This window comes from Anomalospiza imberbis, chromosome 17 (assembly GCF_031753505.1).
Source record: "Anomalospiza imberbis isolate Cuckoo-Finch-1a 21T00152 chromosome 17, ASM3175350v1, whole genome shotgun sequence".
In the NCBI taxonomy this organism is placed as follows: domain Eukaryota; kingdom Metazoa; phylum Chordata; class Aves; order Passeriformes; family Viduidae; genus Anomalospiza; species Anomalospiza imberbis.
The window spans coordinates 5,898,893-5,921,064 of NC_089697.1; the positions used below are offsets into that span (position 1 = coordinate 5,898,893).

The 22,172-nt window shown below is 50.2% G+C and overlaps 1 protein-coding gene across 4 annotated transcripts in view; it reads right to left on the reverse strand.

The window, feature by feature from the left end:
• Window positions 1-1,380: 1,380 nt before the first annotated feature.
• The window catches only part of HNF4A (hepatocyte nuclear factor 4 alpha), a 35,235-nt gene continuing 14,443 nt past the window's right edge, over window positions 1,381-22,172 (reverse strand). Inside the window, exons 1-10 of one of the 4 annotated variants that reach the window (XM_068207584.1) lie at window positions 19,530-20,525; window positions 15,792-15,969; window positions 13,864-13,958; window positions 11,643-11,749; window positions 8,990-9,149; window positions 5,933-6,016; window positions 5,259-5,414; window positions 4,733-4,969; window positions 3,947-4,069; window positions 1,381-3,296 (exon numbers count right to left, since the gene is read on the reverse strand). In XM_068207584.1, the coding sequence (XP_068063685.1) occupies window positions 3,154-3,296; window positions 3,947-4,069; window positions 4,733-4,969; window positions 5,259-5,414; window positions 5,933-6,016; window positions 8,990-9,149; window positions 11,643-11,749; window positions 13,864-13,958; window positions 15,792-15,969; window positions 19,530-19,644 (1,398 nt within the window). In that variant the 5' untranslated portion in view covers window positions 19,645-20,525 and the 3' untranslated portion in view covers window positions 1,381-3,153. Of the gene's footprint in view, window positions 3,297-3,946; window positions 4,070-4,732; window positions 4,970-5,258; window positions 5,415-5,932; window positions 6,017-8,989; window positions 9,150-11,642; window positions 11,750-13,863; window positions 13,959-15,791; window positions 15,970-19,529; window positions 20,526-22,172 lie in introns of those variants that run through there. The other 3 variants (XM_068207585.1, XM_068207587.1, XM_068207586.1) reach the window with 3 other exon arrangements.

Below are 22,172 nucleotides of genomic sequence, written 5' to 3' on the forward strand. Positions count from 1 at the left end.
ATGAAGTCCTTTTCCTTCTCTTGACTGGACTAACCACTCAGTCCTGTGTGTGCTGGGATAACATGTCCTGTGACTGCCTTTGGTTCCCTTGTTCAGCAGTGGTGCTGGGGCTCTGGATCATCACAGGTGCACAGGTAGTAAGGGCAGGTTATTTGAGATTTGTCCTGTTCTCCCAGGTCCTTGACTCACAGTGGAGACAGGCTCTAAATGCTGTCTCCACATAGTCCTCAAACACAGTTTGGATCTCATCTCTGCATCTCATCCCTGCTGACAGTTTTCACCAGCATGACTGTCACTGGGATGCCACTGGATGTGCTAATGGGATGGAAAATCAGGCTGCTTCTCATCCCTTGAACCTAGGATGAGACTGCCCACCTCGATTCTCATCAGAGGCAGGAGATGGGGGAACATGAGGGCCAGCTCCTGCAGACCAGAGCTGAAAATGCTGATGTTGTTCCTTCCCAGAGACCTAATCTTTACAGCCATCTACACCTCTCTCCTCTCTTCCTGTTCTCTTCCTGGACATGCTACAGCTGAGCACAGGCTCCCGTGGTCAGAAAAGCAGGTCATTAAGAGCCTTCTCTAATTGCCAGTGTATTTCTTCACCTTTACAGCCAGTGATAAATTGATTTTCACTTGATCATCTTGCTGTGCCCCATAGGCTCAGTCTGGTTCCCACCTGCTGCCAGCAGTAGGGTGGCTGTGCTTGAAACAAATGACAATCACCCACCCCGAAGTGATCAGAAATTACCTTTGAAGTACAAGAGGGACATAAAATGAACATGTTTGAAATGTGAATAATATATTTTAGCTTCCTTTGCTTGGCTTTCAGAATGTGGTTACTTCAAGCCTTTAAGCTCCCTGGAATCATGAAAGCAAATATTTATTCTTCATGTTTGTTTTTCTTTTAATGAAAATTTGGATTGTCATTCAATCTTATGATTCCAGCACACGTGGCTTCAGGACAGACACATTGGGCTTGCCAGGAAATAGTGACAGCTGGCAACAGCATCAAACACTTGTTTGGGCTTTTTTCTCCATACACATATGCTTTGTGCTCAGACCAACAGGGAGGTTAGCCCCTTGATTTAAAATAAATCCTCCCAGAAGAAAGAAATCTATCTGTCTGGGAAAAGTTAGAAAATCTTTTTACATTTATTTTTCTTTTTTTTTTTTTCTTTTTTGAATGAATACAAACTCTTGTGAAGAAATATTCTTCTGTTTCCATTGGAAGGCAGAAACCAGCAAAAATTAATGTACAATACCGAGGAATACTTGGTGCAAGTGGACCAAAAAGGATTCCCCACAAAGTATGTCTACATAGAGGAAAAAGGTTGCTGCAGTTGGAAAAGACAGCTTGGTTATTACAGGGTTGGGGGGTTTGCATTTAATCTCCCAATTATAAATAATCAATGTGATTTACAAAATAATTTACAGAAAATGATTGGATTCATCATTGCAATAAATTACTTGGTACGATGCCACCAGCATTGAGACCATACAATACCTCTGACACCGCCAGCACGAGGTGTTTCATTTTTGCATTGGAAATCAGGGACAGACCTGAAGCTCCTCTGGCTGAGCTGGCTCAGATTTGTCCCCACCAGAGACCTCTTGGCAGCCGTGGGGCCACCATCCTCATCCTCCTGAGAGGCCAGCAGTGGCTCAGGCCTGCCGTGGTGCAGGGCTCTGGGAGCTCCAGCCCTGCTGGCACCTGGAGCAGGCGCTGGGTGCAGGAGGGTTCCCTTCCTGCTTTCAGCTGTAAACCAAAGGTCAGATCCACAGGGTTTTGGCACAGGCAGGCACAGAGGAACAGGGACAGGGGCAGGAGGGAGCGCAGCAGGGTGGGCAGACCCAAGGCTGGGGCAGACCCAAGGGGCTTGGGTGAGACAGGGTTATTGCTTGACCTCTGTTGCTTTTGTCTGCAGGACCCAAGGAATTGTATTTTTGAGGCTGGTGCTCTCAAACACTGTGGGGCCTGAAGGAATCATAACGAATTCTTATCATGTTATGAAGACCCATAAATCTGTGATCAGCCACTCTCTAAGCTGAAGGAGTGGCACTGCACTAGAGAAGTAGATTGTGTGGTATATCTTAGCATTAAAGTTGGGTCTGAACTGAGATCCTGGGTCCCAACGCTCCCAGCACTTAGAAAGCCCAAGACCTTGGTCCAGTCTGTGAGGCTCAAGCTCCTCTCACCCCACAGGTCTTTCCCCTTCCTACATATTTCCCCCACTTCCTTCCAAACAGACATCCAGTGGTCTTCTGACTGCTGACAAGCAGTAGTTGGGCCAGTGATATTTGGGCAGTGTTGCCAGCCTGTAAAGGGGTGACCCCATCCCATTAGCTGAAATCTCTGGAATCCCAAGATTCCTCTGATTGCCAGGAGGCAGTGAGTGGTGCAAGGGAAGGGCTTGGCAGTGATTGCCTCTCCGAGCATTGTGGTGAGAGGGCAGGCATGGAACGGAAATATCAAAACCCCTCAAAATGCAGAGGGATCCAAATAGTGGAGTATCTTGGTGGGCCAGACTTTGCCCCAGCATCAGCTGAAAAGATTTGTTAGGTCTGGCTGGGGGGCTTAGTGTGATGGTGGGTGACACCACGCAAAGACCTGGGACTAGCCAAGGCTGAGGAGCAGTTCTGGCAGTGCTGCCTGGGCAAACCCCATGTGCTTCACCTGCTGTCATGCTCCTGGGGGAGCTTCCATCTCCACCAAGTCTGGCTGGACTGGGGACTGTCAGGGGGGCTGTCACGGCTGTGAGAGGGAAGCCCTCCATTCCCACAGCACAGGGAATTGCTCGTTCACAGGGTCTGCTGTGTGCTGAACCAATGCTGAGGTGGCAGTGGGCCAACAGCTTGTCCCCAGCCAGTCACTGCCACCTCCCCACTGAGGGAGGCAGGAATCTGGCCCTCCTTACAAGGACTGAGGGTTTCGGCAAGGCTTCAGCCTTAGTTCTGGGACTCTGGGGCTGCCCGTGGCATATGCTGTCCGTAGCTGCAGGAAGACACCTTCTGGTGGTGGTCAGTCCAATAAGCAAGTCCGTGTGTCTGTACCCAGGGACCTCTGGATGGCTTCTCTTCTCACAGTGGCAGAGTCAGTTTGGGCTTTTCTCCCACACGGTGTTGCGAAGGAGGCTGGCTGGTGTGGGCTTGCTAGATGACCTCCTGTTTTGTGATGGCAGGCTGTGGGATGGACGTGGGCTGCTTTGCCACGGTTGCAATGGCCCCAGGGAGCAGCTTGTACTGCTCTGATCCTGAGCCCGCGGGTGGAGAAGGCTGTGGAGTTTCTGGAGTAGCTGAAGAGAGAGAAACCGAATTAAAAGAGGGCCTCACAAACCTGACAGCACTGGGATCTGTCCTCAGTCATGCAGGGTTCAGATGTCAGCACAGCAGAGTCTCTTAAGGGCTTGTGTGTTTGCTGTAGGGCTGCCCAGACACGCAGGCATGGCTTGATGCCCCAGGAGAACCACAATAACCAACATCAAATACGGGGAGCTGCTGCCGTTTTGACCTGTACTGACCACATTTTTGGTCAGCCAAGGTCATCTCAGCACAAGGTCCCCAGTGATGGCCCCATGGGTGGGCTAGATCCTCCTGTGTTTTTAAAGAGGGCAAACTGAAGTGTGTCTGAGCCACTCAAGGGAAGGGGAGCCTTTCCACTGATTTCACTAAGCTCTGGATAGGATCATTCATCCCTTAAGGGCCATGTAAAAGTTGCAGTCTGCCAAGGAGTATCTTGTTGAATCAGTTAGTCTGGCCTAATCTAATCTAACCCACCTCTCTGTTTGTCTTTCCCTCCTTTCTGCATAGGAATTTCTCACACGCTTATTACCCGAGACTCTGTCTTGCTTGCAGATTTCCATGCAAGGTAGAAACTACCTCCACAGGCACACTGGAAAGCTCCTGGTTTCTCCCAGGAGCTCTCTGTCTCTCTGGATATACTCACACATCTGCCCGTTGTGCATCTGAGGAGGCATTGTGTTGGCCACAATGACGTTTGTTCCCAGGTTCTCCTGGATCAGATGGGGGTGCAGGTGGTGGTGGGTGTGCGGCGTTTCACTTGAAGAGCCTAAGAACATGCACAAGACATCAATTGTCACAATGGCAGAAAGAGACAGTTCAGATGGGCAGACCCACTGCACCCAAATGTCCAAGGCTGTGTGCACCATCCGCTTGTGCACAGGTGACTGGAACACACCCTTCCCTTTTTCCTCCACGCATGCCTTGAACTAACCCCTGCCTGCTGCCTGCATGTCCTCTCATACAGGGTTATATTCTTTAGTCACACCTCCACGTGCAGAATAGCACAGTAGGAACTTCTCATTTTGTTTTGTCCCATTGGATGTTTCCACTAGAAAATCTAGGATGTTCTTTCAACCTGAGCTTTCAGACCTTTTTGTTTTGATGAGTCCCTTCTGAGAGAGGAGGATTGGTGAAATGGCTGCCAGGTAGGAGTCCGGGAGGTGCACAGCAAAGCTTGTCTGTGTGCAGAGGGCTGGGGATGCCTCTCTGTAAACAGAGGCACAGATTATGCATCTCTTTAGATGAGAAGTTGAGGACCCTTGGTTATCCCTGTCAAGGACAGGGAGATGATTTTGTGTGAGTCAAGGGCTGACCTGCAGACTGGCTGTCTCTAACTTTTCAAGATAGGGAGCAGTGACTAAGGAGGGTCTCAAGGGGACACCAGTCAGGGAACGCCGAGAGGCCTCTTGTCAGACCCTCAAGTACTCACCTCCCAGCAGCATCTCCTGCAGCAGGTTGTCAATCTTAGCCATGCCGAAGAGCTTGACAAACTGGATCTGCTCTATCATCTGCCAGGTGATGCTCTGCAGCACGGGCAGCAGCAGCAGGAGCTCCCCGAAGCGGCCCCGCGAGTCGTACTGCCGGTCGTTGATGTAATCCTCCAGGCTCACCTGCACCTGGTACCGCATCCGCTTGATCTTGGACGGGTCACTCAGCCCCTTGGCATCTGCAACGACCCACACAGCAAACCCTCCCAGCTGCTGCCCTGGGAGCTGCCTGTCAGTGACGGCATGAAGTCTGGGCACGGCCTGAGGTGAGCTGCCTCTGATTCCCTGTCGTCTGCTGCAATGGACAATTTCTCTTTTCTTAGACTGATTTCTCTCCTCCCTCTCTAAGAACTGTTTGGCCCAGACAGGAGACCAGGCAGCTTTTCCACCACTCAGAACCAGTGTTAGTCAGCATAATCCAGACAAGGCCCCTCTGAAGGTAGTAACCCTCACCAAGCTGGGGCATACCTGGGTCAAAGAAGATGATGGCTTTCAAGCAGGCATATTCGTTGTCATCTATCTGCAGCTCCTGGAAGGGCAGGACCAGCTCGTCCAGGATGCGAATGGCCACACGGTTCACCTCCACCAGCTCGGGGCAGTTCCGTGGGATGATGTGATCATTCCCTTCAGACAAGCAGCACAGAGACCATCACTTTGTCATTGCTCAAGACTTAGCTGGGGTGACAAGGAGTTAAAAATTGAGGTAACTAATGCTGAGATAATTTTGGGAATGGAGGAATTAAGAAGTTCCTCCTTCAGCCCCTACCCTGTCTCAGAACACCAGAAATTTTGATCTGTGTTGCCAGAGCAGCTTCTCATTACACAGGAGCCACTCAAGTGAGGAAAAGCTGACCAAGGAGTGAGAGCTTTTTTCTCAATTCCACCACAGCCTGCTTACACAAACCTGGGGGTGCACCATGAATGCTCCCACAGTCCCCAACTTTGCCACACCTCATGGCCTTGATGTCAATGTCAGCCAAGCCTAGCTGCACCCAAAGGTTGTGCTGGACTTGCTAAAATACAGAACAGCTCAAGCCACCACCCTGCAAAAAGGATGTCCACAAACACTGAACCACCCTCTCCTTCACCCCAGCAGGGAAGCCTCACAGAAGCAAACGGGCTGGGAGAAGTGCAATTTTTACCTAGAAGCAAGACATCCTTGAACACCATGGACCTCTTGGCTGCTCCCAGTAACAGATGCTCCCCTGCGTGTGCACGTAGCAGTGCTACCTGCAAGGGCAAGGAAAAGTTATTTGGGTGATGCAGAGACTGGGAAAAAGCTGTGATTTTATGTAAGCAAGAGGGAAAGCTCAGCATTCCTGTACTGCACTCAAGGATGGGAGTGAGGGCCCCTCTTCAGTCACAGGTAGAGAGAGAGATTAAGTAATGGTCTGTGCTAAACCAGTTATAAATCCAGCAGAACCAGCAGGTAGTAGACAGCACCTGAAATATCCCATATTCAGGACACATGTCATGAGCAGGACCATGCTAGACTGTCCCAGGACCTCCCACCAGTGTGGGCTGTTTGCAGACAACTCCTACCAAGTGCAGAACCAGGGACCACACTCCATCCTGGGAAGAGGGGAGAAGTACAATCCCCTGCTGTTGGACAGCTGCTGTCCCTCTGGGCTGTGCCTACCTCCCACTGCAGTCACACCCATGGGGACCCATGTCTGGCTGGCCGGTGGGGTCAGCCCCTGGCCATTCATCCCCTCCACAGCCACAGGAACCGGGGACAGGGGAGCCAAAGGGATGTTTTTCTCCCCTGATGTTAATGATTGAAGTGTTTCACTTTACACCCTCCAGTGGCTCCTGAGAATGTTCTGAATCTTTTGCCCTCCTTCAGTTAAAAATTTCAGAGATTTAGGCAGAAAGAGAAGTTAACAATTGGACATCCTGACACAGAGACTTCTTAATGTCCAGCCAGGACCTTCTGCTGGAGAAAACAATCATTAAATATTAATAGAGAAATGCTGAAAAGTATGTCCTGATGGGAATGGTCCCCTTTTCCAGTGTGTTATTCCCTGCATCTGTCAAAGCCAAGAGAAGTCTTACCCTACCAGGAATGCAAGGAGATTGTATCATCCATAGAAGAGAGCTCTAGTTAGGAAAGCTGCTGATGTCTAGGAGAGGTTTGGTTTTTTTTGGGGTTTTTTTTTTGTGGGGTTTTTTTTTTTGGTTTTGTTTTTTTTTTTTTTTTTTTTTTTTTTTGTAATACCCCAGATGGTAAAATAGGTTATGCAAAATAAATAGAGATCCTTGCAAAAAGACGGTGATACTGTGATATCACACATGATACTGGGGAATCTTTATCTAGATGCCAAAATCTAGCCTCTCTATCGCAGTCCAAACATGGGTGGATATGTTAGCTGAGCTGTTGGAATTACCAGAGCTGCACAAAACTGAGCTTTCCTACCTGACAAAACGTTGACAAGGAAAAAACAGTCCCAGGGGAGAGTGAAGCTTTCACCTAAAAAATTTCCTGCCTATTGCAAATTCAAGAAGGTTCAGTTTGTGACCACCTTTTTTGTGTCCATAGACTTTCCTTGTTTGAGCAGGATTAAAGTGAATTACTTCAAGACAGCCAAACCATCTCATTTGATATTTGTTCTTGCAGTGATGAACCTGAGATTCATCATCCCATTGTGAACTAGGATAAATATACAGTTGTAACACAAAAAAGCAGAACTTGCACTTTGAGTTGAAACATCTTTGCCTCACCAAACATGGCAGTTTTGACATTTTGGTGCAGAAGGAGAATGAGGGGTTGGGTATGATCTTTTCTACAAAAGGAGACCTAAGTCATGGAGAAGCCTCTCCCTTGTGGGAAGGCAGGGTTCAAACTGTGCCATCTTTAGGCTTTGTTTTCTCCTTTGAGGAATTTTGCAGCCCCCCAGCTGTAAAATGAGCTCATATGGAAGTTGCTGTAGTTTGCAGAGTTATTGGCCAGGTTTAGGCCCTCTGTTCCAAATGGCACGAGGATGTGATGGGCTGTGCAGAGCTGCCCCAGGTCTGTGCTGGGCTGCAGCCTGTTTGCTGTGTAAATGGCATTTGCTAATGGAGTCCATTGTGGTTTCCATAAATTATGAATTGTATTTTCCTTAGCAATTTAACAGATTTCTTATAATTTTAAACAATTTAGCACTTGCACACAATAGAAAAGAAGGAAACATGCTCCCATTTTAAGAGCACTGAATTCCCCAGAACTCTGGGTGCTGCTGGGGGGGCTAATAAAAGAGCTCAGATTTAGGATTTAGGGGGTTTTGATCATCTGGATACTCTTAAGTGGATATCCTTTTTCTTCATTATATAAAAATTACCTCTAGGTCAATAGGGCTGGAGACTGGTCCTAGCTGAAGAGAACACATGCTGGTTTTGTGACTGTACACTGGACAGACTGGAAATACTTTCCTACCTGTGACAGGGCCTGTGCTGGCCCTGCCAGAAGTGCTGTCCCAGCCACATGTGCTGCTCAAGGCTGGGTACACACCATGTCCTTCAACACCTGTTTCAGACCTCTGAAATTTAGACATCCACAGGAGGCCTCTCCTTGTACCTCTTTGAGGCTGCCTGAGGTCCTGCAGTGCTACAGAGGACACCAAACCCACTGTGCTTATCTTCATTAGGGAACCCACAAATGCCATTTTAGTAATTTCTGTTAAATGCAAATATATCCTTGCTTTTTAATCTTGGAAAAAGATTTTCTACTGCCTTGGGAGCAAACTAGTGTATAGCTTCAAAACTCCACTCTGGGAGCATGGATACAAACATACCCCTAGGCAGGAAGCAGCAAGAGACAGGCTGATTTTAGGGTTTGGGCAGACCTTAGGCCAGAAATCTCTCCTGCTAATTCTGATTATCCCAAGCATTTGTATATCACTTCAGGTTTTCAAAGTGCTACACAAACCATAATTAATAAATGACTCGCTGACCCCAAAATGCTCATCTGATAACGACCTAATTCAAGCTCAGTGTTATCTGGCTGTGCTCATGGGCTGATTAGCAGCACATGCAAGTGGCCCGTGCTGCCATTGTATGGATGCCTGACCCGGGCTGGCATTGTATGGATGCTGCTCCCAATCAGCTGCAGCAGTCAGGATAAGAGAGTGCACAATGAGCATTTTCTCTGAAGGTCTCAGCTGGCTTTGGCTCCTAGCTGCCTTTTCCAGGGCAGAGCGAGGTGGGGTGGATGGGGGGACTTGCCTGGTCATCCAGGGGCAGCTCACAGAAGGGGGGGATGTACTTGGCCCACTCCACCAGCACCAGCAGCTGCTGCTTCATGGACTCACACACGTCAGAAATATTGGCAATCTTCTTCCCTCGGATGTCTCCGTTGAGCACAGGAACCGGGGATGATATCTGGAAGGAGAGAAGACATCCTTCAGCTTTCAGTGCCACAGAGGAACCACAGAGAGGAAAATCCCCAGCCCATGGGTTGTGTTGATGCAGACTCCAGAAATTACAATTACATTTTTCTGTTGCACACACCCAGCTCCCAGAACAGGTGACCCAGCAAGACTCATTTAAACTCAGATCAGCTTGGGGTCTGTGAGCTTGAAACGCTGCAGAGCAGAAGCTGGGGATCATCTTGGTAAACTGTAATGCCTTGAATAGACTGGAAAGCATAGAAGAAACATTCCTAAAGCCAGGATCTTCCTCCCACTGAACAAGTGTGCTCAGTCAAGATCCAGGAGGGAACAGAGGGTCTTGTGTGGCAGTCAGCCTCACCAGTAGAAAAGACACGTCCACCCAGTGCTGCTGCACAAGCTACTTGGTCCCACCAAAGTGCAGAGAGCTGCTCCCCCTTCCAGCCTGCTCCAGAGGCAGTGCTTGGCCAGAGCTGCCGTGTCTGCTTTCCACAGGGGGCAAGCAGGCTCTGCTCCTCTCCTGAGTCATCATGAGCTCACCAGGCCACAGCTTTCTAGGTCTGACATTGCTTTCTGTAAGCACCAGGTCATTAACATTTGACATCATCCACTCTGAATAGCTAAGGACAGACTAAGATAACAGTCTCCCACCTCCCATTGGGTTTTAGGTCCTTTTGGCAAAACTGGGCAAGTTCAAACATGCCCACAACACATGTGGCATTTGTTACATGGCAAATCATTTGTGATTGCCACTTCATTTAAAAAGGACAACCCCGACAACTCTGCAAGTACTGTCACACAGAGCTGGACAGAACATCTCCCCCAAACCAGGCACCCAGCCTCCTGCCTGGTTCTTATGCATAGCTGCTCACCCAGGTCATCTAAAAATTTGCCCTTAGTCACTACTTTATCCTCATGCTTCTGTAAGCAATTAACTCAACCCCATCACTGCCCTCTGCCTGCCCTCTCTGTGCTCTTGTACAACATCAACTCTTCCTGTCCTATTCCTGCCAGCATTTTCAGCTCAGACCCTGCTGGCCTCCCCAAGGAAATGGAATTCAAATGCCACCTGCATTTTTTTTTCAGGTTGCATTACCTGGAGGCTTTCCAGCTCACCACCTATTATTGAATAAATAAGATTGTAAAAATCTCACCATGTATTACCCTAATCAGAGGGCCCGGAAGGCTTAGCAAATAAATAAAGACCTCTGGGTGAGTGACCCTAGATCTTGGAGAAAGCAGCTCCTCAGCAGTATCTTGTTCTAATTAGCAAGGCACATAAAAGTTACCAATTACCGTGCTGGAGCCTGCCTTGTTTAATGAATCTCTCTGTGCTCTGTGGGAGAGCAGGAGCTCCCCTGGATTTGTCGATAGTTGTAGTTTTTATCAGCAGACCCTGCTTTCATGTGATGGCACTGCAGGACTCTGAGCCCCAGAAATGCCCTTCCCTTGAAGATTTGGTGACTCAAGACCCCATTATCTCACATTTCAGGGAGCAGCATCAGTCTTATTTTTATAGGGTATATAAATATATTGGGGCCTGCATAGGACAAGGTGAGATGTGGGATGAGGTTGGATGTGCTTTTCATGTACAAGGTTGGCCCTTGGCCATTCTGGCATATCCCCTCCTTGAGGAAGTGGACCTTACAGCCTGAGCCTAATGTGGAGCCCAGAGCACAGCACATCCTGTCCTGGAGCATCTCCCAGGGCAGCCTTCAGGGCAGTGTGACCCTTGAAGCAGCGTGGACTGCCAACTCAGCCCCCTGTTCATCTTCCCCAGGACACAGAGTTCTGTTCTCCTCAGCTCCCATGAAGAGTGGCAGCTCCTGCCTCCAGCACAGCTCCATCCTCATCACTGGTTCTCACAGACAAACCCTCCCTGCAGGCTGTGTGTGCCCATCCCGTCCTGTGTCCTCCCAGAGAGGGCTGAGCTGTGTACACCATTTGCAGTATCCAGCCTCTTAAATCAGTCATCTTTTTAATGTGAACACTCTAGGAAACGAATCTTGGCAGTATGTGAGTGGAAACAGGGAATTTCAAGCAAGCACTGGAAAAGGTATCTGCATGAAACAAGCAGGAAACCGATTCCTCGTGAAACTGTGCAGGAATCCAAAGTTCCTAACAGCTCATGGGGAAGGGAGGCTGCTCATGCAAGGCCAGCCCCCCGTGGGCTTAGGCAGCCACAGCTCTTTGGATTGCAATGATTCTACCCTACTTTCTTCCATCAGGCTCTCCAGCCTTACTGTGTCCCATTAAAGCAGAACAAATCATTGCATATTGTTGCAACTGACTTCTGGACTAAGGAGATTTAAAGGGATGGTTTCAGGTAACAAATGCTTTTTGAAAAATCAGTGTTGAATTGGCAGATAAGCCACTTAGAAAAGAGGTAATAATTTGAAGACTTGGCTATTAAATACTCAACTGGCTCTACATGACAGGAAGTGCCTGATGCTTTTGTATTTGATAAAGAAGGAAGAAGAGGTACCTGCTGTGCCAGGGCTTCTGCGTGCAGGAGGGCATTGATGGAGGGCAGGCTGCTGTCCTCGTAACTTGATCTGCGGGTGCTGATTCGGTCCCGTTCATTTTGTACAGCTGCAAGAGAGGATTTTGGCTGAGCTGCAGGTCGTTCATGGCAATGCACACTGAAAACTAGCACAGACTTTTGGCGTTCCCCTTCCTTAGCTGCAGTTTCCCAGCTTCCCTGCCAGGCAGGGCGGAGGTGCAGCTGTGTCCGGCTTGGGAAGGATGCCACCAAGAGCTGACTGCATTTGGTGGATCTGACTTCTTATTTGCTTTATTAGACTTTCTAGGGATGGGGTTTATTCAGAACCCAAACACCTGTAGAGTTCAGTGGGGAAAATTTCCTGGCAAAGGATCTGAGTTTTTTGATTTCATGATATGGGGTTTGAAATGGTGGCCATGCTCATGTATGCAGCCCAAAGCTGATGTGTGAAATGGAGGAGTATCTGCAAGGTTTCCTTGCCCACATGACTCCTGTGAGCTCCATTCAGAAAAGCTGTTGCACTGGGTAGGTGTAGTTGGAAAACTTCTTTCTCAACTACAATAAGGAAGTGCAGAACTGCTCCTGCTTATCCATCCAGAGCAAAAGAGCTCTCTCATACCTTATTGTAAAAGCATCCCAGGACAGGTTTGACCCCAGTGTGCCTCCCTGTTTGGTCTAGTCTTGAGGGCTTTGACGGGGGGAGGATTTGCCTGCTCTGTCTGTCACGAGGCCTGGGCTGGCCGTAACTCACCCTGGCCACGCCACTCAAAGCCATCTGCTCAAATAAGCTATTGATCCATGGCAGGGGAAACAGCACAGTCCCTGCCTTGGGCTGGTGGCTCTCTGGATTGATACGTTCTCGATGCATAAATCCACCTGATAAAAAGCAATAATGAGGCTGGGCCAGGAGAAAAGCCCTGCAGTCAGCGGCTGTAAATAGGAGCTCTCAAGGTTATGCTGCTTGTTATCAGTAGCAGGCCCCTGAGTTCAGTCATGCCATGATGTTTTCCAAATGTTTGCTCAGTATTAGCTGGTCATGCACCTAATGTAACTTCTATTGAATATTAACAGACAACAGCACAGCTCCGGGCAGGGGATGAGCTGCATGGAGAGGAGGATTCCTATATTCTTCAGGAAAAGTCAAGAAAAGTTGCTTGTGATACCTCATCTCCTTTTACAGGGGATAAATGTTCCTGCTCAGAGGTCTTCCTGCAGCCACCAATGTACCACTGGTACTTCCCTGTTGTCTTCAAGGACCCTTTTACTCCAAAGTTTCTCCTTGAGGTGGTGTGAACGGGGAGGAGCATGGGGTTTAATTTCCCTGCATGGAATAACAGGGCCAAATGCCTCCCAGTTGTCCCTTTGCAGACATGAGCGGGGTGAGCTCTGTGGGATGCCTCTGCTCCTGGCAGTTTGTCCCTCCACTAACAGGAGCACTATCAAGGCCACCAGGTTCTCCTACCCCTTCTCAAAACGAGGCTAAACAAGGAAAACAAGGAGAATCCTGCCATGGGGATCTGTAAGGGCTGCAGAGACAGGGAGGTAGGGGAGCTGAGGGGGTGAGCATGGGCCATGCAGGGATATCTCTACACTTTTCGTACAGTTAAATAGCAAAAATGCTCCACTTTACTCTGGATCCTTTCTGCTGTGGCTGAGAATAAACTAAACTCACTGCCTCTGTGCAGAGGGTCAGCAAGAACCTATATATCTATCAGGAAGAAAAGGTGCAAAATGTCAGTGTGACTTTTGCTGGACTCACCTAGCCAGTTGTGGGTTTTGTGGCCATTCTGGGATAACAGCACTAGGAACAGTTTTACCAAAGTATTTCCAAATTCCCAGGCCTTCTTTGAAGTTTCTGCTCCTCAGTGATGTGGAGGAGCATTCCCAAACCCCTCCAATGGACTGGCAGTGCAGGAGCCCAGGTGCTGTGTGTGTCAGTGTGAGCAAGAGTGAGCTGAAGAGCCCTGGGTGTGATTTGTGTGCACAAGCACAGGCAGTTCTGAGACACAGGCATGGACCCTCCCTGAATCCCCTGTGCTGGGGGTCAGAATCTGTGCCCAGGAGAGAACAGTGCAGGGAACACAGGGCTTGGGTGGCTGGGCAAGTGTGCACCTGGCAGGGACCAGCCTTGGCTGCAAGGGCTTCCTCAAACATACACAGGCAGCGTGAGGGACTGCTGCTGGGGGAAGGCAGAGTCACCCACCTTCCTTCTTCATTCCTGCTCGGAAGCACTTCTTAAGCCTGCAGTACCGGCACTGGTTTCTTTTGTCTTTGTCTACCACACACTGCCTGTTAAACCTGGGAAGGAAGGAAGAAAGAAAGATGTGAGACCACCAAGACTGAGCCTGAAGGCAGGACAAGACAGAGCCCTAAGCTCCAAGATGTGCTCAGAGAAGGTTTCCAGGGGCTCACCCTGAGAAAGGAGCCCCAGTCTGTGATTTTTCCACTCTTGCTTTAGCCTGTGGTTTCATTTTTGCACCGAAATCTCAGCTCTCCCCTCTGCCTCTGGATGGTCAATAAGGACAGACTAGAACTGAGTCACATGCAGGAGCTCAGGCTGCTGGTCCTGCTTGTTAACCATTAGGGACAGGTTGTCTATAGTGGACTGACAAACCCCAGGGAAGTTAAAAGTGTGATCTAGGAGGGTCAGAGCCAACTTGGAACTTGGTGTTGTAAGTTATATCCCAGTAGAATGGAAGAAAGAATGCCTTTATTGTGAATTTTAAAAGGAGGTGGAAGGTTGTAGTAGCCCATTTTTGAGGTTAAGAAGTTGGTTTAAGTCCCTGCATCTCTCCAGGGCTGTGTCTGGGATTCTCAGAGTTTTTTTCTGACCTCTGGACAGCATTGCTGCTCTGCAAACTGCTCTGCTGCCACTTGCACTTCAGAGAAGACTTGGGAAGGAACCAGCTCCTTCCCTCCAGGCTTGTGTCACCAAATCCCCTGCACATGGTGGGGAAAACTGATCTCCCACGTGTGTGACTTATGAGCCTGGTGGCCACTTGCAGCATGAATTTCACTTGTAAATTTGCTTTAATTTACAGCAGATTGATGCAGTTTGCAGAGTAAAGACAAAGGAGTACAAAGCTGGAGAAGGGCTCCCAGCCATGCTGAATTCTGTAGTTTTTGAAAAGGCTTCCTTCTACTGTGCTATTTTAAGCCTCCAAGCTATGATTTGCCCAAATGGATGCCTGAAAGCAGCTCTTAAAATATTCCTGTAGTGCATATAAAAGCCTCAGCTTCCAAAGAACTGGGCACCTTGGCTTTTCTGATAGAGTTGTGGGGAGGGAGCTCCCTGGGCAGCCACCTTAAATAACCCTGGGGTGCAAATGATGGTGTGCTTCACAGGCACTCATAAACCTGGGGCTTCCTTCTGTCACTCAGATTTTAGAGTCATGTCGCTCTTCATGCTCTCCAAGTGGCTGTCAGGCCATCAGGAGTAACTGACTCAAAAAGCCCAAGGGATTTAGACACTGTGAACTGAGGATTCTTCAGTTTCCTTTGTGACTTTCTACATGTGAGTTGCTCAAAGCCAGCAGCAGGCAGGTCACAGCTGCTGATGGCACAGGAGGGCCATGGGCTACCCCCAATGGCACGAGGTGCAGTGCATGAATTTCAGGAGCAACACAAGTGCCTCATCCTCAGAAAAGTGCATGTTATGCTGCCCCTCATGGTGCTCCCTGGGTATTCTTGTGTCATGTAACAAGCAGTGACAGCATTGTAGCTCGATGGCAGGCACACATCCATCTGGTGATGGAGAAGGATTGCCCCCAGGGAGAGCAGGGTTTGTGCTGCACTGAGTAGTGAGCTGCTAAGTCCCTGAAATGAGCCTTCTCCCCTGGCATCTTGCTGCTTGCTGGCCACATCCAGCATTTGCAAGGACACGTGCTTGGCCCCTAAAGGATGGGGCAAGACCTCCCAGGGTCTTTCCCCAGGGATCAGTGGAGGGCAGTCCCAAAGTCAGGGCACTCACTGACCCCTCCCAGCTGAGGGCTTAGCTCAGGGAAAGTGGAGGAGGATGCAGGGAGGATGAAGAGGATGAAGGGCCGTGCTGCTGCACTTTGAGGGCTTTGCCATTGAGCTGTGAGGGGCTGTCCTGTCTGAGCCATGGGTCTCTGTGCTCTCTGTCCTCACCTGCAGGAGTACATGTGGTTCTTCCTGACGCTTCTCCTGAAGAAGCCTTTGCAGCCATCGCAGCTGGAGGCCCCGTAGTGCTTCCCGGTGGCGCGGTCCCCACAGATGGCACACAGCGTGCTCACCCCAATGCTGCTGGAGCTGCTGAGGTTGGCTGCTTCTGACGGAGACGTGTCTGCTTGGGGAAGGACACAGCAAGAAGAAGACAGTGAGACAGCCAGCCAACATTTGCTAACTCAGCTACCAGTCAGATTCTCTTGGAGAAACCAGGCAGCTGCAGGCTGGCTGTGTGGCAGGGGCCAGTCAGAGAGGTGTGTAAAGAGAGAGTGTGTAAGCTCTCAGTGATTAAGTGATTGCATTTTGGGTGCACTAAAACTCCCTGTATTCCACGGTGAGACCTCTCTTCCCAAAGGCCTGGCTGCAGCAATGCCTTCAGATAAAGTGGAAGCCCATTTGCAGGAGTCACAGGGCAGAGCCAAAATTCCTTGGGGACTTGCAGACACTTTGGGCTGCAGTGGTATGGCTAGAGAAAAAGCTGATGCAGAGTTAAAGCTGAGGTATTACAGCTCAGGGTAAGCAGCTGATTTGTTAGGGAGGTGTTTGTGTTATAGCACTGAAAGAGCCCAAGACAGCCCTGAGCAGATGAGGTGAACAGTTCCCTTGTCCAGGCATGGAGCTCCAGCCTGCACAGCCCTTCTTTAGGAAAACAAGATTTTAGGTAAATAGCAAACTCAAATGACTTCAGCTGGAAAACTCATGTGGGCAAAGGCTACCCCTGCAAGGAAGGACTGATTAAAGAAAAAAGGTGGCACTCTGGCATGGAGAAGGCTGTAGGCTGGCCATCTTCCAGAGTCCTGTAGGATCACAGTGGAAATTGATTTGTCTTGCGGTCCTTGCAGACCAAGGGGGACTGGGGCTTGCAGGGCTTTTTTGGAGGATAGGGAATTGCAGCAGCCTCTGGAGGAAAGGACATCTGAAAGGATAAAAACCATACAAGGGCTACACTAAACCCCTCCAGCAAGCCAAACAAACCTCAAGGCTGAAGGGATCAGCCCTTGATTCAGTTGATCTAATTGTCCCCTCCCCTGTATGTCTTTCTGTGTCAGCACAGGCACATCCCCCTCCCTCAGTGGAAATGCCAGTCACAAATCATACCCAGGATCTACAAAGCCATAGAAACCTGCTGGGATTTTTAATGCTTGAGCCTATTGGCCCCTGATTTCTGGGTTTTTCTAGGGACTCAGTTAAGGCTTACCCTGGAAGGACCACAGCTGTTCCCACCTGGCACCCAGCAGAAGGGCTGGTCCCAGCTGGGTTCCCCATGGTAGCCCAGCTGTGGTGCTGGGTGGGGGGGGGCAAGGCAAGTCTGGCTGGGGCAGGACTGCATTTTTAGCTTCTATTTTGCAGAGAAAGGGGAATTTCAGCAGGTGCTGCACATCCTGCTCATGCCACCCCTCAGAAGGAGTAACTGGCACAGAACCAGCAGTGAGCCAGCACAGGGATTCTTGAGCATTCCCTACTTCTGGCAGCACCTTCCATTTCCCTGCCTGCTTTCTGTCTTTCCAATTCCTTGTGTCCTCCCTGTATTTCTTTGTGAGTCACTTTGCTGCTTCTCTGTGTCCCTGCCTGGCACACCCTGTCACGCAGCTCCAGCAGCACCAGTGCAAAGCTCCTGTCTCCACTCCCAGAGCTCTGAGCTTTCCCAAGGCTATCCTGGCTGTCTCTTGTTCCTGTGAGCAGCTTGAAAAGAACCTTCCTCCATGTATATCCTGAGGGCTCAGCTAAATGCAGCTCACTCCAGAAGGAAAGTCAAATTCTCAGTTCCAGCTAAACATAGGACTTAGATGTGAGAGGAAGAGCTGATCTGCCTGTAATCCCATTACTTGTATATCTGTGGCAGCCCAGATAAATCCCTTCTTAGCAATCTATCAGGTTGTAATCAGATGAACATAGAGCAGGAAAAACTGGCACTCTTATCAAAGAAATTGCAACATCTCAGTCTAATAGTCAGCAACAATGAAATTATTGCCTAATGGATAACTTTCCAATTAAGTTTATTCTGCCAAATATGTGCCAAAAATGTGGGCTCTGACTGCTACAATCAAGTGGTTGGAGTTAAGGTAAATGGAAGAAAGAAAAAATCTGACTTTGAGACCTCGCAGCTGAGCCTTGTGTTAGGACAGGAGCTGCTCAAGAGGTCCCTGAGCCTGTCTGAGCAGAGGATGCGTTTTGCTTGTGAGAAGCAAACTTGGTTCCTGCTGATCAGCAGCCCTGGGGCTGAGCTGCAGAGCTGTGGCAGGCAGTGGCTGGGCTCTGGGCAGTCCTTTGCCAGAAAAAGAGGCACAGGTTCTGCAGGTGGAGGTCCTGCGGGAGGTGTGTCCTCCAGGGCAGCTGCTGCAGTGCCAAAACAGCCCTGGAAGCAAGGGCTGTCCCTGGCCTGGAGCTGGGCCCAGGAGGAGAGGAGTTGGTGCTGCCTGCCCCAGCTGACTCATCCACCTCGGGAGTGTCACAGCACACTGGATCTTGTCACAGGAAATTATCCTGTCCCTCTGCTCCATGGAGCCCTGGGACTGGGGCGAACAAATCACAGCCCCTTGTGCAGATGCTTGCTGGATGGGAGAGGGGCACAGGGAGGGAGCAGGGCCTGAGCTTGTCCCAGAGCGTCCAGGTGGATATCAGCAGAGCCAAAGGGGGTGACTTTTGGCCCTAAGGCACATGCAGGGGTAGGACCAGCCCCCAGGAGTGGAGGAGGGGCTGGGACCCAGAGCGGTGGGGGGTTATTGCACACCAGAGCCACTTTGGCACTGCGGTGTTCCATCCCTGACAGAGCAGAGCCATAACCCAGGGAAGACACACACAGGCTGTGATGGAAGAGTCCATACAGCCAGCACAGTCCTTCTGGGACAGAGGTGCCCAGCAGTCCTGGGCTGGAAGGAAAGGGCTCGGAGGGCCAATTTCTGTGGCTTTGTTTAGTCATTAACCTCATATTTAGAGAGACTTTAGGGGGGACTTGGAGAGGAATCTCTTGTTATCTCTGAGCATTTAATCACCAAAACTCTTTGGTCCTCAAATGGGTAGGCCAGCATTGTGAATTCTGGAGGGTTAGGTGTGATGCTACCCTCCTGAAGGGATGGGAACATTTGTCTATCCTCTCAAGGTCCCCTTGTCCCTCTTACTGGGGGCTGAGGCAGGAAAGGACATGCCACCCCACACCCCAGAGCTGCACTGGGGAAGGGCTGTAGCTCACAGCAGCTGCAGCGGCAGTGCCTAAATCACTTCTGATGGTGATTTTCACCCTTACCAGGTGCTAAATGCCTTTCTGCTCTAGGGACTGGCTCTCAGCTCTGGAGACACGGGGTCACCTGTCTGTCTGAACCATCAACAGCACTTCACGAAGAAACTTTTGGCTGGGGTCTGGGAGACCCTCACCAGTTCAGCTCCAGCCCCATTGCCTGGGCAGAATGTCTGGAGGGGACCTCTCATTCCAGCCAGCTGCTGGTGTGTGCCTGCTGCCAGGGGCTCTGGGCTGCAGGACACCATCCCGCCTGTACCAAACACAGCTCTGCTCTCTCCCCTCTGTTTTCCTCTGGGGAAACAGAACCCCCCCCCCCCAGGGAGCTCCCCATCTGACACCCCTTCCCTCCCTGGGAACATTTTTGTGGCCACCCCAAGGACTTCTCCTCCTGCAGCCCCCAGCTCATCCCACCCAGCAGAGGGGAGAAGGTGGAGGAGACTCACCATTGCCCATAGCCAGCACCTGCATGTTCTCAAACTCCAGGGTGGTGTATGCCGGGTCTAGCGCTGCGCTGTAATCTGCCATCTCCATGTCTATGAGGGCTTTGGAAAGGCGCATTATCCTCGGCAAACACGGGCCAGATTGTACCGATTCCCTTGTCCCAGGCTATTGGCCCTCCTGCCTCCCTCTGCCTTCACTGCGTCCCCTACCTGTTGTCTTTTAATTCAGATATTTCTCTGAAAGGATTTGCTGAGCCCCAAGGCCTATACTCCCAGAGGGGTGGAGGCAGGAGGCAGGGGGTTAATCTTTAATCATCTCACCCATTGCCGAATACTGCTAAGCTTTTTTTTTTTTTTTTTTTTTTTTTTGTGGAGCAGCAGTGATTCTTGTTGACTGTTTATTATTGAATCTCAAGGCGTTTCTGATCCTGCCTCCTGGGTGCAAGCAGCACCACAGGAGCAGGCACTCGCCAAGGGCTATTGACCTTGATGCTGAGCTGCTGGTGTTGCTCTTAATTATACCTGCGGTGGAAAACTTGGGAAAAACCCTACCAAGAGTACAAGGTTCTTCGCCACTTCTGTCATTGTCTTTCTCTCCTCAGCACTGATTGCCTACACCCCTGTTTTTCCCTTCTCTTGCTCCCTCCATCCCTTCCACTCCTTCTCCTTTTCTCTCCCTCATGGTCAGAGAAGGTCAGCTCCTGCCTGGAAATTTACACGTTGCTATGTAAAGTGAAATGTATGACTCCTTTTACTTCCCTATAAACCAAGTTTTACAGGGGTCTGGATGCCCTATAAACAGATCCCATTCTGCAGCCATGCCCAAACAGCGAGCGGGGCCAAGGGGTGGCACAGACACCCTGGGAATGGGCAGGGTGGCTCCTGTCCCACAGCTGACACCACTCGGTGCTGGACACCCCCAGCCCCGGGTACTGGCTGATCTGCTGTAAAAGTTTCATGAGACAGGTTACAACAGAGCAGCAGGAGCTTTCCTTCTGAGGGTGCACTGTCTGCTGTCAGCACCAGCAGAGGTTCTGTGCCTCGCCCAGACCTGGGGTCTGACCCCACTGGTGCTGGGCAGTGGGGCCAGAGCTGCCTGTGCTCTCCTCCCTCCCCGGCTGCCCCGTGGGACATCACTCCTCACTTCAGCCAGAACTGAGACTTTTCAGTGCAATTGCGAGATCATTGAGTGGGAATTTAATCGATCTCTGAATGGCACTGGCTCATGGTGCAAGAGAATCAGCAATTAATGATTTGGTATCAGTTTGTTCTGCATTGAAAACAGCCCCATGGTTTCGCAACCAGCAGCGACTGAGTCCACATGCTGCTGATCTGGGCTCCCAGTGCCTTGTGTTTGTTCTTCCCAGGCACCCCAATGCAGCCCCAACCCCACTGGCACCACAAGCTGCCCTGGCTACAGTGCCATCACTGCCACAGCATGAATCCAAGGACTCTGGCTCCACACCAGTACATGCCTTTGGGCAGTTGTGCTAGTGATGATTTTCTGTTCACATTTTAGGAGCACACGGAATTGTTCAAGCAGCCCTTTGCCCCCCAAAACCATGACCTACATAGCACTTCTAAACAGCTCTTCTACCCTGAGGCTGCAGTTCTACCGGAGTGAATCTGAGCACAGGGGAGAGCCCCTGCTTTCTCACTTGGCAATGGTGACAAATGGTCCTTTGCTGCAGGGGAAACAGTCATTCTGTCAGTGCTCCAGAGGGACAGGCCAGAGCTCATGTGCTGGTGGCTCTTCCTTTAGGCAGATACAGTCCTTGCCAAAAAATGGTTTTATGATGTGCAGACTGGGATGGAGATGCAAGAGTAGAGCATAGCCCCCTCCATAGCCTCATCCCAGGGACCTCAGTCTCAATCCTGGCCAGGCCAGGGTGATCCCTTTGATTAGATAAATGGTACAGACACCAGGTCAAATATGTGCAGGATTTGCCGCAGCGTCTAGTAAAATATCGTAAAAACAGGGCCCGTTCTGCTCTGCTCAGCAAAACAAACCTTTTGCTTCAATAGCCTGCTGAGCAAGGGGGCTGCAAAAGCCATTTACTTCCCAGGCAGGAAGGATTAGAAGGGCCAGGAATAGAAATCAGAGGGGCAGCGTGTGCAGGAGAGCGGCAGATAAGGAGTGGGGAAGTTTGGAGAGCATTAGGTGGCTCACGAGGCTGGAGCTGTCAATGGGACGTGGTGTTTTCCACCCAGGACTGTGTTGACTGTTGTTTTCTCACTGTCAGTGTCCTCTGTGGGTCACCAGTTGCCCCTCCCAAATCCCTCATGTTGGTGTGGAGGTCGACGACCAGACCAGCCAAGGACACCACGCACTTCCTTTGCCCTGGAGATGGGCTCTGGTGGAAGCATTGGCTGCTCCCTGGGCACTGTTGCTGGAGATGATGTCTCCCCTGGTGTCTTCTGCCTGGGAAGTCCATGTTTCCCCCTGGCATCCTCATGTGGTGAGTTTTGGGACAGCTAACTTGTACAGTCTTGTACTGGCCAACAGGACCCCACAGCTCTGTGGCTGTTTTAGCTGGGAGATGTTCGAGTCAGCAGCTGCTTGTGGGGCTGCTTCAAGCACTTCTGGCTACAGAAGACGTTTTGCCATTTTTATTCCACACAGAGAGACATCTCATAGCTGGAAGA